Source organism: Orbicella faveolata, unplaced genomic scaffold (genome assembly GCF_042242905.1).
Source record: "Orbicella faveolata isolate gen_17 unplaced genomic scaffold, um_ofav_v1 contig_34, whole genome shotgun sequence".
NCBI lineage: Eukaryota > Metazoa > Cnidaria > Anthozoa > Scleractinia > Merulinidae > Orbicella > Orbicella faveolata.
In genome coordinates this window covers 32,855,486-32,871,815 of record NW_028301563.1, presented here as the reverse complement: position 1 = coordinate 32,871,815, position 16,330 = coordinate 32,855,486, and the positions used below count along the sequence as shown (strand labels likewise).

At 38.4% G+C, this 16,330-nt stretch overlaps 1 protein-coding gene across 1 annotated transcript; it reads right to left on the bottom strand.

Moving 5' to 3' along the window:
• Positions 1 to 1,135: 1,135 nt before the first annotated feature.
• LOC110043245 (uncharacterized) lies at positions 1,136 to 14,441 on the bottom strand. The gene is made up of 18 exons (XM_089272390.1): positions 14,366 to 14,441; positions 13,827 to 14,281; positions 11,787 to 11,951; positions 10,946 to 11,056; positions 9,938 to 10,063; positions 9,750 to 9,843; positions 9,154 to 9,372; positions 8,437 to 8,813; positions 7,971 to 8,138; positions 7,608 to 7,718; positions 7,300 to 7,416; positions 6,777 to 6,867; positions 6,116 to 6,490; positions 5,778 to 5,900; positions 4,804 to 4,926; positions 4,184 to 4,318; positions 3,264 to 3,497; positions 1,136 to 2,474 (listed from the first exon to the last, which is right to left on the bottom strand). Exons 1-18 carry the CDS (start codon positions 14,439 to 14,441, stop codon positions 2,134 to 2,136), a joined length of 3,441 nt encoding a protein of 1,146 aa, XP_089128516.1. The 3' UTR covers positions 1,136 to 2,133.
• Positions 14,442 to 16,330: the final 1,889 nt, after the last annotated feature.

The window sequence follows — 16,330 nt, the reverse complement described above, 5'->3', positions numbered from 1 at the left end:
ACATTTTGGAAGACATTACTTATTTTAAAAGCCAGAAATAGAGCACATATTTTCGAAGCTTAGTGAAAGAAAAGAAAGCACTTTATGACGTCGACTGCATAGTTTAAGGAGTTGTTTAGCTTACGAACACATGTAATTTTTAACTTGATTGAAACCTCGATAACAAAGTGACAAGGGATCGACTTACTAGAGAAATCATTTGCTCGCTGTAACGCGTGTTCAGCGATATGATAAAGCATAGACCGAACCAGAAGGCTTTTGATTATTATGTCTCAATTGAATTTTGAACTGTTATTAAATGGGCAAAGAGAATCTTCGAGCATTTCCCGGTAAGCTAAGGCAGTTCTTCTCACGACATCCTGGCGGGCGAACTGTTAAGCTGGCTATTTATACTTCTCCAAGATCTTTTGTAATAAGATCCGGTTGTTTTTCTTTACTGAATTTTCGTTGTCTTCTGTTCGTCATTGCTCGTGCTATAACCCCGCTTGGTGTCGATCGTTTTATTGTTGTTGTTGTTGTTGTTTTTAAATCGACGGCAAGTAAGCTCGTACGAGCGGTTTCCTCCCGTAGAAGGCGACAGTGTCCAAAGTTTAGTGTCATGACGCCAAGAAAAGCCTTTTGTGGAAGTTGTTAACATCACTTTCATTTGTTAACGGCTTTAAATTTCTGACGCACGACGTCGAGAACTAAACAAGTCAATTTGAAATCGTTGTTAAGTCGTAGGCAAGTTTTGATGCAAAATTTAAAATAAAATAAAGTTTTAAACTTTTACTTGCTATAAAAGTTAAGAACACTTGGTGATAAATTACATGGTCAACCGTCGCGCTACGATCGCTGAGATAGAATTGAGGTCTATCTCAGCGATTGTTGACACAGTGATCACTCTGATCACCGTCTGAAGAGTTGTTTCCATATGTTGTACCGAAACAAGTTCAAGACTTCATTGCAAACTTTAAATACAACTACTACGATTTGCCTAAAGGCGGGTTTCACAGAGGCAATGAAACACAACTACCATGATTTCCCTAAAGGCAGGTTTAGCAGAGGCAATTAGACTTTGACAATTCTCAATAATAGTGATAAAAAAGATTTCTTTTCGCCTAGATGAGAACGAACACAAACACAAAACAACGCATTATTTTCACCCTGCTCTATTTTATTGTTACAAGCGTTTATAACGGTGTGCCTGACACGTATTTATTTTCTACGTTAGCACTCTTAAAAGACAATTCATAATTACTACAAACAAAAAAAAAACAAAAAAATGCTTACTCTATCATACTTTCTCAATATCCTTTTTCTAAATCCCCTTTACTTGAATAAAATAAGAAATCAAAACCAGCTGGAGACCTGTAACTTGCAACTTATCCTGGTATGATGTTCGTGGAATTCAATCAATTGAAACTCAGCATCAAGATTCTCCTTCTTAAGGGATAATTTCACGGTTCAGCGCGTGTATAAGTTATAGCGTGACTATAAACTACTACCTTGTTCACTTTTTTTACTGAGCCACATGTAGTTCAGCAACTACAGACTATAATTTGTGAAACCAGAAAGACTGATGCCCAAATTTTATCAAGATGTCAGCGGATTTATCAAGCAAAACTTCGAATTCAGTTTAGTCAGTTAACCGTTAAACTTTTTCATTCGGCGGCTAACGTCTTACTCTGGACACACACACACACGTTATCTACTTTTATTCGATTGGTGGATAAACAATAAAGGTATTAATTAAAACATAGAGTAAGAAATTCTAATGAGAAACATTACTGCTATCACCGTGTTATTGTGACTGAGGGGAAAGTCTGAAAGGAAATTCAGTTCTCGCAGAAGTCAGTAGCTCGGCTAACGTTATAGCTTGTTATAACACGGAGCCATGAAACCATCCTTTAATGGCAATTACCAAACAAGTAAGCCGCTCAAAGTAAACTGTTTATCTTCGACTAAGGATACGTAACTACTCGATTTTGTATTAACCTATTGATTGAGATATCATCGGCGATATTGAAATTTTCTGATTATATTGCGCTTCTATAATTTACCAACAGTTTCTATATATACTTGAATAATTGCAAAGGTTTAGTTGTTCTGTACAGGGTGTGTAAAACTAAGACTGCAAGCTCCGCGATTTCTTCAGGTAGTTTCATAGAAGACTTCGACTTGGTCAGGCGTGAAGGTGTACCTACCCGCCAGGAATGATCGTGTGAAGGAGGATCCATAGCTGTAACCAGCTGGCGGGCTGTAGGTGTGTCCAAGGTTTGAGTTTGAGTTGGTGTTTGATGCAGCGTTGTTGGCAATGTGAATATCGAATCCTCCTCCAAATGTTGGTCCATAGGAAGAGCAGCTGTAGATGGAATATCTTCTCCAATAACTATACTGTCCTGTTTGATCTAGCTTTGGTGGTTGCCAACCAGGCTTGTTAACCAATGAGAAGAGAAAGGCCGCTGAATCGTAGCGATATCCACAACTGTAACCTAATTTGAAATACACAAAGGAGAAAGAAGTCCAAGATCAATGATGACACTTTGGACAGTTTAGTAATGACGTATTACCGACAACGTTAATTTGATTGGCCCGCAAAATTTTACTATTATTCCTAGCTCGGCATTATTTCTTGTAGTGTTAATCATAAGTTCTCCGGTTCCTTTATGTTAATTGTCTCCTAAGTTTTCAATGATTTCAATTCTGGGGTAAGCAAGCCCGGTGCGAGACTGGAAACAGCTGCCCCAGTTCCAGACTGAACATGATCTCCACGCCCTGTTTTATAAATCTCATAAAATTAATATCGAGCTTTAAAGCTGTCAGTTAGCCAGGAACACCATGCCATATAAAAATGCAAGTGTTTCTATCGGCCTGTTTATCTCGATGAGTTATCCAGAAATTCTTAATATCATTGACTTATTTGCCTTTCTTTGGTATTACCCTTTTTTGTTTCCTTGCTTGATGAGGCGAAGCCGTTGTACCGCTTCCTATAAAGTTTTTCCCTCCCGATATCTCCCTAAAACCGTCACGAAGCAGAAAAGAGGCGCGTCAACACAGTAAGTAAAATTTTAATACTCCATGGAAGTAAGAAAAGGCATTTTGTTAAGAATTTTCTAGCACTTAACTGTCCCACATCATATTGCAAATATGCCTTTTTAAAATTCTTTTTGAAACTCTTTTCCCATATTTCTCAGTGACCGCTATTGCGAAATATGATTATGGCTGACTCACAGCTTGCGTTTGGGTTGCCTGTAAAAGATGAAATTGGTCATGTCACTTACTCCACGAGACACTTGTGTATCCTCCAAAAATATATTTCCCAACACGGATGATTGTGATAGTTGGACCTTTGCCGTCACAGTTCGAATGGAAGGTAGAGGATGACCAGCCATTTACAGTTGCCTGGTAACAGCGATTCCAGTAAGAAGATTGGCGAGTCACAGGCTTTAACCATTTATCCAGCCATGTCAAAAATGTCTTGCTGCTTCCCACAATGCTGGAATATCCAAGACCCGCTGCAAAAATAAAGTATAAGAATGTTTCTTGGATCCAGTTTGTCACGAACATATGTTTTATTAGTTTGTCTGAATTTTTTGCTAAGAGTTAACACTCATCTTTTTCCAGCAATAAAGTGATCATCTTTACTTGGGTCTTCAATATCATACGCACCCTAAAGTTGTATCGTTTGTCCTGCATGAAACAGCAAGCGAGATACATGTATTTAATGCCATCCGAGCAACACTAAATACTCTTATCTGGAAAATCGCGTCCTAAATTTTGGGTCGCAATGATCAGTACTCTTAATGAATTATTTTAATTCCCGAACGAGAAAAAAATCGGATACTATTTTTTATGAATAAAGTACTACTCCATACAGACTTCAGAATTCTCAAATAAAGAATTGCCCTTAAGTGAAGTTAAATTTTTTTTCTCAAATATTGAAAAAGTTATAAACGGTTATCTAAAATCAGCGTAAGCTCTTTCCACTCCACCCCTCTCTGCGTTAATGTTAATCATGGTGGCCGAAGTTAAAGTGTCGGTTTGTTTCTTTTGATTGCATCAGTAACAGTCCCTCCTATATGGCAACCTGATTCAAGATGGAAGAAGAATTCTTAGGCCAAGTTTTTATTAACATCATATTTGATGAGCAATTTCAGCTTCACTCTAACCGCTGCTGAGTATTTCAAAGCGAAATACTCACCTGCTAGGTAGTACGTGCAGGTTTTCCCGTCACCTATGTAAGGACGGTTACACGAACATATGTAGGATCCTACAGTGTTTGTACATGAAGCTGAACTGTGACAGTCGTGAACGCCGCTGACGCACTCATCGATCACTGTGGGTAATAAGGAACACAAACATAAATTACGTTGTACATATTTCACTTAAAGTGTTTTATGTTCTGAAGTAATATAAGGAGTTTTCGTCATATTGATATAAGTAGTACTTTATCGTAAATTTTATAGTACGTGTCGTGATTAGAGGCTCACTATGTTTATCAAGAAAACCTCTCAAGGGAAATAGTTCTTGTTGTAGAGTGTTGTCGTGGCAGCCATATTGCTGCTCCTGGTCAGAAGAGCATGTTTGCATGTATCAAAAGAACCTATTTTCCAAAGGAATTATTCCGTGAATTGAGCCACCCTTCTTTTATTTTACATCCAAAAACCCACTCAAAATCATAATTATATTTTACACGCTATAAATTTGTTAGGCGAATAGCCTGATTTTCATATGACGTCATTTCGAAGTGTTTTTTTTTTCTTGTTGTTTCTATTTTCAACCAGTAGCTTTTGTAGTTCTTGTTAAGTGAAAATAACTTGCCAGTGCAATTTTTGCCATCTCCTGAATATCCAAGTTTACACGCGCAAGTGTAAGATCCACGAGTATTGTTACAAACAGCATTCACATCACAGCTATGAGAGTTTGAAGAGCACTCGTCTATGTCTGAAACAAGATTAAAGGAGTAAATATGGATAAACGTTGAGTTATCGTTAGTCTGGCCATTTGACGAAAGAGACACACATCTGGGGAGTTACTCCCTCATGTGGGCTGTATAGGTATGTGCGGCCTCAAAGGGTATGGTTTTTTAGCCGCTTGGCTCAGAAATAGGGTATCGTTTTTAGCCATTTTGGTCTCAAATCGGGTATCGTTTTTACACTCTAGTCTTGCGTTGGGTATGTTTTTTTTAGAAAAAGATACCCTACCTAATATTGCCTTTAACATTGTTCTGAGCCCAGGTAATTCATTTATAGCGCAGGTCTGAAACATGGTATTGATTTAAGGGTCAGGTCTTAAAAATAGCGAATCAAAATTTTTGGTCAGATCATAAATGGGGTAGGGAAATTGCAGAACTTGGTCTTAAATGTGGTAAGGGTTTAGGGAGCAGGCCACACATCCCCGACCAATTTTCCTGAGAGTACACCCCGGGGGCATACAGCAGTATCTTTTCGTGAAAAAATGGTTTATTTTACTTTCCACACTCTTCCACGCATTCTCTGATTTTGGATAATTTAAATTACCAAGGTTCTAAGCCCCTAGCTTCAGCTTCAAAATTAGTAAGAAAATCAAGTTATTACAGTGTTGAACTTTTCTCTATCAGTATTCTCATTGCACAGGAGCGGTTGGTTACAGTTTTTACTAAGCCGATCAATGCAGGAAAAAAATTCATAGTTGTTAAAAAAAAAAGTGAAATTGTCATTACATTCAGCATCAACATCAATTGTGTGTATGTCAGTTTTCTCTTAGGGAAGAGGGGGGAGGGGTGTCGCTTGTTTGTTTGTTTGTTTGTTTCTTACCATTGCAAGTTTGTCCGTCTCCGGTATATCCAGCTCTACACTTACAGGAATATGAGCCCACGGTATTCACACAATCTGCATTCACGTCACAGTTATGAGTGTTGGTAGTGCACTCATCCAGGTCTGCAAAATTAAATTTGAAAAACCAATGAAAAAACATCAAATGAATAATATCTACAGTATTGGTTTGTAACGAGTTATTTTGAAACTTAACCATGCAACCAGTTTGTGTGCGCAAGATTATCCTGCCCAGATTCTGGGGATTCTGTTTTCTCTACTGTTTCTTATTAGAAAATTGCAATGTAAATTAACCGCGTAAAACAAGAGATTTTTTTTACCTGTAGAACAAGTAAAGTTGAAGCAGTTATTGCATGGCACGTCATTCCAAGTATATCCATGCCTCACGCCAAGAGTGTGCACACAGTCTTCGTTGTTCCAGTTGTTTGGTTGCTTTGGAGCCCAGAACCTAAAACTGCTAATTTCTTTGTTTGTCCACACAAAAGAGCCTTCAACACTGCAGTCATTTAGCCCTATCCATGATCTATCACCAGCATGACGGTGCTGAATAAATACGTTTTCCTCCTGGTTGTGCACTGTAACCAGATCAGAGTTCATCTCAGAACAGTTTGACTCAGCAGTCAACCATGTGGCGCATGCGTGGCTTGAAAAGTAGCAATAACCACCAAAGTAAGTCCATCCTGGCTGGCAAATGTCTGTAGATGTAAACAAAAATAAATCCATAAAAAGTACGAGGAATCATTAAGAATGTTTTGAGTGTTTTTAAAGAAAATTGTTGCTTGTCATGTTTCTGCAAAGCCTTTTACATGTTTTCGTATTTTTACTCCTGACTGAAATTTACTTCTGACCATCAAATTCAAGAATAGGCTGCTAATATCTTATTTTTAACAGCGTAAGAGACAGAAGTTACTAAAACATGAATACTAAATGAGCTAAACTACTACTGATCTTGAGAATAACGTTGAATTATTTCGTCCGTACCTGAAAGGACAGTGTATGAGATAGACAGTGGATCATACTTTGTGTCGTACAACTCTTTTAAACAAACTCGCACACCGGTCCTATTGATGTACTGCAGAAAAAAAAAGAACAAAAAGAATCAGTGGTCTTGACTGAAGTCGAAAAGATAATTTTCACAACGCTCTCGGTGATATTCTGAAATATTATTTAATCTTCGGCAGAAAAAGCAAACTCATACCTCCCCTGGGTTTTCGTTCTAGTAAGACATATCAATATCATGTCATTTGCATCTAGTAGGTATCTCTCAACTTTCTTGGCTGTCTTGGAGACGCCATCTTGTATTTTACGATTTTCCCCGCATTTAATTTGATGGAAAATAACGGATGTAAAAGGGTACGATACTAATTCTGCATCGACATTTAAGAAAATTGGAAGAAACCAAGAACTCTTTCAAATAGACGAGACTTGGTTCGACTGGCGTGTCGAAATGCAGTTGCTATGGAAATGCCTAAAGAAGTAAAAAAAAAACAAAAAGCAAAATTACCTCCACCCAAGCAGTTATTCCATTGTGTACTGGTTGTCGATTTCCACCGCTAGACGAATGGTTCGCGGAAACGAACACATTCGGGGTGTTGTTGTACTTTTCAGTAAAGCGTATATCCTAAAGAAAAACTCTCCTTAAGTAAGCGGGGTGTTATTCAACTTTGACCACTAGCAAACTGAATTTTACAATAACCTGCTGAGTGAGTACGTTTAAATTGACGCTGTTCTGTAGGATCTCTACACTAACTCTTGAAATTTTTAATAAATAAAAGTAATTCTGCTCTGTAGTAAGACGAAAAAGATACCAACCTTGCAATAGGCATTGTTGTAATCTGCAGGTGGATGTTGGGCGTTAGCAAAATAGACTGAACTATGTTCTGTAAAAAGAGGCTTGTGAAGAGAAGAAAATGCCAACCATTTCTGAAAAAGAATAATAAATAAATGTTAACTAGAAAATTGAGATGGAAATAGTATTTTTTCGAAAAATTAAGCGAGATAACCATAAGCAAACGTCTAAATCAAGATTCTATTTCATCTTAATATGTGCCGATGTTAAAGTATGCTAGAGACTTAGCTACCAATGCTAAAGACTAGTGTTAGGAGGCTAAAGTAAGTGATAAGGATCTCTCAGTACTTTATGTTTGGTACATAGAAAAAGGTATAGACACTTACAGTATAAACATCGTCGTGAGATCCTGCGTAGTTCTGAAGCTCTCTCAAACAAACTTTAAAGGAAGATTGCGTGACGTCTTCAATCCACACACTGGCAGCGTCACGCTTGAGTCCTGCACGGTAGTGCGCAGCGGTAACAAACACTGAGGGTATCACTGAAAACTTTCCCTGCATAGAAAAAACAAAACAAAACAAAACAAAAAAACCACAAGCTGTTACCGCTGATGTTCCTCTTGCTCATGCTACTAGTGCTGTTGTTGTTGTTGTTACCCTACTGCTGTTTAACATTAGCGAAGATTTAAAAATCTAGGGATGGCTAATGCTCTAATGGCTGAGTAATAGGTGACAGTTTAGGTCCATTAGTCCAAAGGAAATCATATTATATTGAACTAAATTCGGTAACTGTAAGCTAATCGAAATTATTTTCGTGAACTTGAGTTGTAAAATGAAACGAAAAAGTACTTACCGATGGAAAATTGACAGATTTACAAGTCGTCCCAGTCCACCAATGTGATATCCGTACTTCCCCGGCAACACCACCCACTGGAGCCCCTTGGTACGCCATCCAATCAACTGTCACGTTAGCTTTTGATTTCCACTCATTGTAGCCCGCCGCCATCACACAGGCAGTGAATCGATCATAACCGACATTCTCAACCCACGACACAGCGGCATCATGTATGTATGACTTGTCTCTGGTGTCAATATGATTGACAGTGATCTGGACTTCAAGTGGTTTGTCAGGATAAAACATGTAAGGCTTGAGGCGAATTACTTCACAAGGAAAGTATCCCAGTGAAGGAATGTGTGGCATGTGACGCCGACCTCGCTGGAAAGGAAATCCTGATAGAAACGAAGTGGACTAAGTAATTAATTAGTACATAGGGTTTACCACTATTTTGCGCTTTCCGTTTCGGTTAAAAATTTAATTAACACCTTTAACTAAACGGCTGGAAGAGGCTATTTTTGTTTAAATCTGTCCGGGTTGTCGCATGCAAATTAGTTCAAATAAGCTTTGATTAAAGAGAAACATGATGAAACATTTTTATATATCTAATTAAGTAACTAAATCTTTCAAAAAGTCTTTGTGTTCTAGCCCCATCTGTTAAAGTTTTTTGTCATTTACTTCCCATCAGCGTCCTCAAGGTGTATACCACGAAAATCAAAATTAATCGATCCTGACCTTCACAGCTGCCCGGATGTTGTACAGAGTAGTTTAGTTGAAGAAGACACATTTCCTGTTGATATAAACACTCATTGTCGTATGTTGTTCCATTTGATGAGCAGACTGGTTCCTGGTAGGATGGACAACTGTCCACACACACACAGCGAGCATCATGGGGTCCAAACGCCTTGCACAGACCATGGTATTGACATTTCACATTCAAACATGGGTCCAAGTCTGTTACGAGGAGACAGTGCGTCAGTCATAGAACGTTTCTTTTCAATATTATCTGCTATGTAAATTAGGCTAGATACATAATTCGGGAATTTTTTTCAGAATTTTAGACACTGAATATAATTTAAGAAAATCTCGGCAAATTTAAAAGATAACGAGTAAAAGCAGTGGGATGAGTGAGTATATATATGAGAATTTTGAAGATTTTTAAAATAATTTCACACCATTTTAGGGAATAATGGGTCAAGCCTTTGAAATAAATAAATCTTACGGAGGTGAATCTGTAGACAAAACGCAATTTATGATTATTTGGTAACTTTCAAGTGCGACCAGGTAAGAACAAGGGATCTCTACTAACCTAATGACAGCTGAATACCTACCTCCAATCACCATGTAATCCAATGTAATGGAGTCCTTGCTGGCGTAACTGTTATAATTTCTTACACACACCTTTGCTTCCTTTTTGGACGTGTGCTAAATAAATAAATAAATATCATATTAATTACTTTTGTTAAGTACATTGCAGTTGGAAATTTAAGAAGAGAAACGAAACTGAATATTGGCATACCTCAACCCAAGCGGTAACAACGCTACATTGGCTTCCAAACACATGTGAATATCTATTATCGAAACTGTACTTTGGCGACACTAGCACAACTGGAGGAGCATAAAATGGCTCTGTGAATGTTATTGTCTGCAATGTAAAAGTAAACGTATTAGGACTTGTTCTTGTTATAAAACGCTATTTGATGGTGTTTAAGAGTGTTATATTATTGATTAATTTTCATTAACAGTATTTTCTTCAATCGATTTTGGGGTATTTCCTTTTTAATGTCCGAAACATTTTCTTACTCTAGATGTATCTGAGACTCAAACATCAAAATACTCGTGCTATCTTTGAGTTCTAACTATCATTAGAAGAATTCTACTCGAGCTCGTATACCACTGCGAAAGCTGCAATCTGATTGGCAGAGTCATTGCACACTATTAGGCATTGGCATATATATAGTGTGTGGTGGCTTAATGTGATCAACATAAATGGCTATAAAATGTTTAAGGAAGCAACCGGAACGATGATCCTGCTGGTTTACGTTGGATCAATAGTGATCTAATCGGCTTTACATATAAAATGAAGAATACAAAAGCAAAAACCGACACAACGTAGAATGGTTTTTTGAAGGTGTACTATATTTCGGCTGCCAAACCAGCCGAAATGTAATACACCTTCAAAAAATCATTCTACGTTGTGTCGGTTTTTGCTTTTGTATTCTTCAACATAAATGACCACGTTTTCTAGCTAGTTTCCGCGACGTTTTGAAGGAACACTGAGTAACTTGGACAGTCAAATCCCTGAGAAGAGACTAAAAGAAGGACATTTACGGCTTCTGGCATTTCAAGACTCGAAATTGTTGAAATAAACTAATGAGCGCGTAGACTGGCAAAAGTTTCAAATAAAAATTCAGTCCTAGCGATTATTTCAAAGTTTTTGATAATGATAATGGTGATGATATCCATAATGATGATGATGATGATGAGGAGGAAGATGATTATCAAGGAGATATTATTTAATTCTTACTTGGCAGAATGCGTAGTTATTTTGGTGTGACGGATAAGAGGTGTTTTCGAATACAAGACTGTCGGTTATGGTGAAGTTGTCAACCCTCAGATCCGTAAATGCCATCCAGTTCTGCGAAGGAAAACATGATATCAATGGACCTTAGATGCTCTGTTGTATATTATAATCATCACCTGGCGGGAGAGTTTTTGCTAGAATTGTGATACATAGTATTATTTTCATCAGCGTATTACAGGCTATTGTAATACATAGTATTATTTCATCAGCGTATTACAGCCTATTGTAATACATAGTAGTACAATCCAAGTTCAGAGTTGTTGTTTCCAATTTATAACATTCACAGGTAACACCAAAACAGCAAGAGAAATCCTTTTGTTAACAAATCAAGGAGAAGTACGTTTTGCCAGCTAAAAAAAGAAAAATGTTATGGAAAGTTGGTCAACGCTGGTTCTCTTTATTCCAAAAAATTACGTAGCTACATATGCGACCGCTGGAAAATTTCCACCTCATTTTCCCAGGGTCAGTTTATAGCTGTTACACATTGTTTGCCTAACCGGCATAAATTTGTTGCTCCTTTTAAATTGTTAAGTGATTAATTGCAAAATTTAATAGTGTTTGTCTACGGACGCTCATAACAAACGTAATGAACTCAAACAAAGTCTAGTTGTTTCGTTTTTAGCTCTACAAGGGCGTCCGCTGAAAGATAACGAAATCTTCATTAACTTCATAAACTACTGGTCTCATAAACTGAACGAAAAGAACTTCGCTATGAGTTCCATTTGGAACAAGATAACGCTTTAGATTCTTCCAGACAATGATAGTATTGATAAAATACACTCACTATTTTTATATTATTATGTGGTCCAGAAAAAACCTTAGCTTCTCGAATGCAAATTTTGAAACTGTGTTTGGGAAAGTCTTCCACCCATAGGAGAATAGCCTCATGAGCTTTCTTCATAACCTGATGGCTGGCGGTTATAAATATAGCTGGAGCAGTGGAGGAATTCTGTGCAAAAAGATCATGACATAAAAAAGGTAAACTATTAAGAGAACTAAATTCGAGTGAAGAGGTCAAAAGTGAAGAAGTGAAGAAGTGAAGAAGTGATGAAGTGAAAAGGAAAAAATTGAAAAGTTAAGAAGTGAAGAAGTTAAAGAAGTGAAGAGGTGAAGGGTGAAGAAGTGAAGAGGTGAAGGGTGAAGAAGTGAGAAAGTGAAGCAGTTAAGAAGTGAAGAAGTGAAGCAGTTAAGAAGTGAAGAAGTGAAGAAGTGAAGAAGTGAAGAGGTGAAGAGGTGAAGAGGTGAAGAGGTGAAGAGGTGAAGAGGTGAAGAGGTGAAGAGGTGAAGAGGTGAAGAGGTGAAGAGGTGAAGAGGTGAAGAGGTGAAGAGGTGAAGAGGTGAAGAGGTGAAGAGGTGAAGAGGTGAAGAGGTGAAGAGGTGAAGAGGTGAAGAGGTGAAGAGGTGAAGAGGTGAAGAGGTGAAGAGGTGAAGAGGTGAAGAGGTGAAGAGGTGAAGAGGTGAAGAGGTGAAGAGGTGAAGAGGTGAAGAGGTGAAGAGGTGAAGAGGTGAAGAGGTGAAGAGGTGAAGAGGTGAAGAGGTGAAGAGGTGAAGAGGTGAAGAGGTGAAGAGGTGAAGAGGTGAAGAGGTGAAGAGGTGAAGAGGTGAAGAGGTGAAGAGGTGAAGAGGTGAAGAGGTGAAGAGGTGAAGAGGTGAAGAGGTGAAGAGGTGAAGAGGTGAAGAGGTGAAGAGGTGAAGAGGTGAAGAGGTGAGGAAGTGAGGAAGTGAAGAAGTGAAGAAGTGAAGAAGTGGAGAAGTGAAAAAGTGGAGAAGTGAAGAAGTGAAGAGGAGGGGGCAGGCCGACAATGGGACAATGACACAAGGGGAGGGGGGAAAACGGAGACATGGAGAGTACGGGACAAGAGGATAAGGAGACAAGGTAAAAAGGAGACAAGGAATCAAGAGAAAAAGGAATCAAACTATAAAGGAAAGAATGAAAACAGTGGAAAGGCTTGGAAAGAGCCAAAACGTCGTGAAAATGCCTAGTTTTCCTCGGTATTCAACACTTTTTAAAAAATGGAGCGGTGAAGAACTAAGAATGACAACAGCAATAAAGATGGGAAAAAGGTCGGGAAAATCCCTAGTTTGGCAGGGTATTCTACACTTCCACGCACAGAGAAGTGTGGAATTATATCAAAGTGTAGAAACCAGGGATTTCATTGCCAGTACTGGACGCTTACGACAAGGAGACATGGGACAAGAGAACAAGGAGACAAGAGGACAAGGGGACAAGGGAACAAGGGGACAAGGGAACAAGGGAACAAGGGGACAAGGGGACAAGGGGACAAGAGGACAAAAGAACAAGGGTACAAGGGAATAAGGGGACAAGGGGACAAGGGGACAAGGGGACAAGGGGACAAGGGGACAAGGGGACAAGGGGACAAGGGGACAAGGGGAAGAGGACAAGCGGACAAGGAGACAAGTGGACAAAGGGACAAGGGGCCAAGGGGACAAGGGAACAAGGGAACAAGGGGAAAAATGGACCAAATGACGAGGGGACAACGGGACAACGGGTTAAGGGGACAATTAGGGGGTAAGGGGATAATGGGACAATTAGTGGGTAAGGGGACAAGTGGAACAAGTGGACCAGGTGACAGGACAAGGAAATTAGAGGACAGAGTTAAAGGGGGGGCAAGGAATTAGGGGAAGAAGTGGTCGCTTCGACACAGGAACAAATGGACAAGGGAAAGGGATCGAGTTGGCAAAGCAACCAGGGGACAAGCGATGAACGAGAAAGGGGTTAATGGGGCAAAGGAACAATGGGAATAAATAACGAGGGGCAAGTGGATAAGGGGAAAGGGGTGGGATATAAGAAAATACTTCTCACCTGTATTAAACCGATCTTTTTACATTGGGTTCCAGTTATCAAATAGTTGAACGTGATACTGCCAAATTGCGATCCAGATGGTGTAGTCTGAAACGCTATCCAATTAACCTCGGCTGTCTCGTTGGAACCTTTTCCATATTCCAGAACACAGACTTTGAATCCACTTGTGGTAACAGACTCAACCCACAGAGTCGCGCTATTGCGGGGAAGTGAACTCTTGACCGTGTGGCCAATTGATGCAAAAACGTTTACTTGTTGCACACCGTAAAATGAATGTTGGAATGAGATCTTTTTACAGGCAAACAGTCCTGGCGCGACGGTGACTACTTTGTCTTTCCCAGCTTCTAAAGCGTACGCTGTGAAAAGATCAGGAAAACAAATTCCCTTGAACGATTTCTGTGTTTGTATTATGCAACCTTCATATTTACCATTCACACATTCTTTCCTATCTTTTCCTAGAGACCAAATTAATCTTATCTCAGCATAATGAGAATAAAATAGACTGATAAAAATCGGAATAGTGGTTTCTTGTCGCATACCTTCACTGATGTGTGCACGGAGAAATAAGACGAAGGCGAAGAACAAACACAGCGAGAGTTGGCGATCGTAAGACATCTTGGTTCAACTCAAAGAAAAATGTTCCGTTATGTATATTTATTTTTTATCATACGTGGCCTTCATTTGTACCTGTATCTACAAGAGTAATTTTCAGACAGCACGTGCTGTTAAATCATTTGCCCTGCAGGTATCTGTCTGAAATTGATGTGTGGGTGCAGGTGTTGTGCGCATATGCTATAATTGTGCTCAAATCTAAGATCAATTGAATCACACAATTACACAGTAAACCTCCTCCGCCTAAGTGTAAAATTCCTTCAGAGATTAAGACATTACTTTATTATTTGCATTTGTGTTCAGTGGTCAGTGACATTACGGATCGTAACTCTGTCACTTACAAAGGTACACCTCCCCACCCTCCACAGGGTTCACTTTTACGCCTTCAATCCGTAATCAAAATACCTTTAGGGCATACTTTGGAGTATTAAGTAGTCGAGAAATTACGATACAAAAACATTAATATTAACGACGTTTTACCTTCAATTTCTTTTTCCATTTATATCTGGATATATTTATATACGTATTTTCGAGTGATGACCTCTTTATCCGACCTTTTTACTTCTGTTTTGTGGTGCGAAAGCGATCTTGGCAACCGAGAGAAAATGAGGTCTCCTGTTTGTTACAACATTATCGCATTCCTAGGTAGTACAAGAGACTGAAATTTCTCAGTTTGAAGTGGCATACGCTACTGAGGTAAACATTTAGCCTAATATGGTCTTAGTTTTCGTGAGCGGCCACCTCCCGTAAGCGACCACCTAGGTTTGACATTTTTGGTGGTCGCTTACGGAAGGGTCGACTGTATATTATACAATTGATGACTACAAAGTTCTCGTAATATTCGAGGATACATACCTTTTCTCCACCAATGGCAAAAGAATCAGATTTTAAGCGTTTTAGATCGATTCAACGTTCGATAGGTTTTAGAATGAATCAAGTTAACGTAAATATACATACCATCAGATAGTCACATCCACGCAGAACAAAAAAATAACGATAATAAGAAATTTCTTTATTACTAAGGAATTCTTAAGGGTACAAAGTATAATAATGCTTTGAAAAACAACACGATGTATTTGAAATTTATATCTGATATTAAATAATGAAACAGACTCTGTAAATTCCCAAGTTAAACATCCTAATTTATCTTTTTCATATAATTAGCCTGTTATAATTTTAGTGTTATATTTTCACTTTTTTCTGTTTCGCGCTTTAATCCTTAATTGTTCTTAAAGGTCTAGATAGCAGCAGACACGTAAAGATTTTAAGGAAAACGACCAATTTTTTTAAGTTTAAAAGACATGTTTCGACAGAACTTCTGTCATCTTCAGTTGAATGAATGATTACAAAGCAAGTTGAATAATAAGTAGACAAAAATGCTAATTAAGACATATAGTAAAAACAGAACGTGAAAAGGTGTAAATTAAAAGGATAATTTTAGATTTACATGGTGTAATTGCTGATTGAGGCAAGGTAGTTCTTTTTGAATATGGATGGCCTCCTTTATCTTGAGTTGAAAGCTGGTAGTGGCGTGATCTAAAATATGAAAGCAGTCTATTGAACACAATGAGCGACAACGTTCAGAATTCTGAAGATGTTTTGGTCTTGGTCGTTTTCCTTAAAATCTTAATTGTTCTAACTTTCATCACGCAGTCTGAAACTATTTATTGCTCGTTTTCTATTAGTGTTCTTGTGCTAACGATGGATGATGTCTCATCCTAAACATGTTTTGTTATTGAATTTCAGCTATGAATTTTAAATACGTCGTGTGGTTTTGAAAGAATTTCTTTATTATCTCTCTCGAAGTTATCAAAAGATTGTGTACTAAGCTATCATGTCTCGTTTATTTTGATTGTTGGCCGTGTTTTCTTATTTTTGCTTTACTTCCGTCA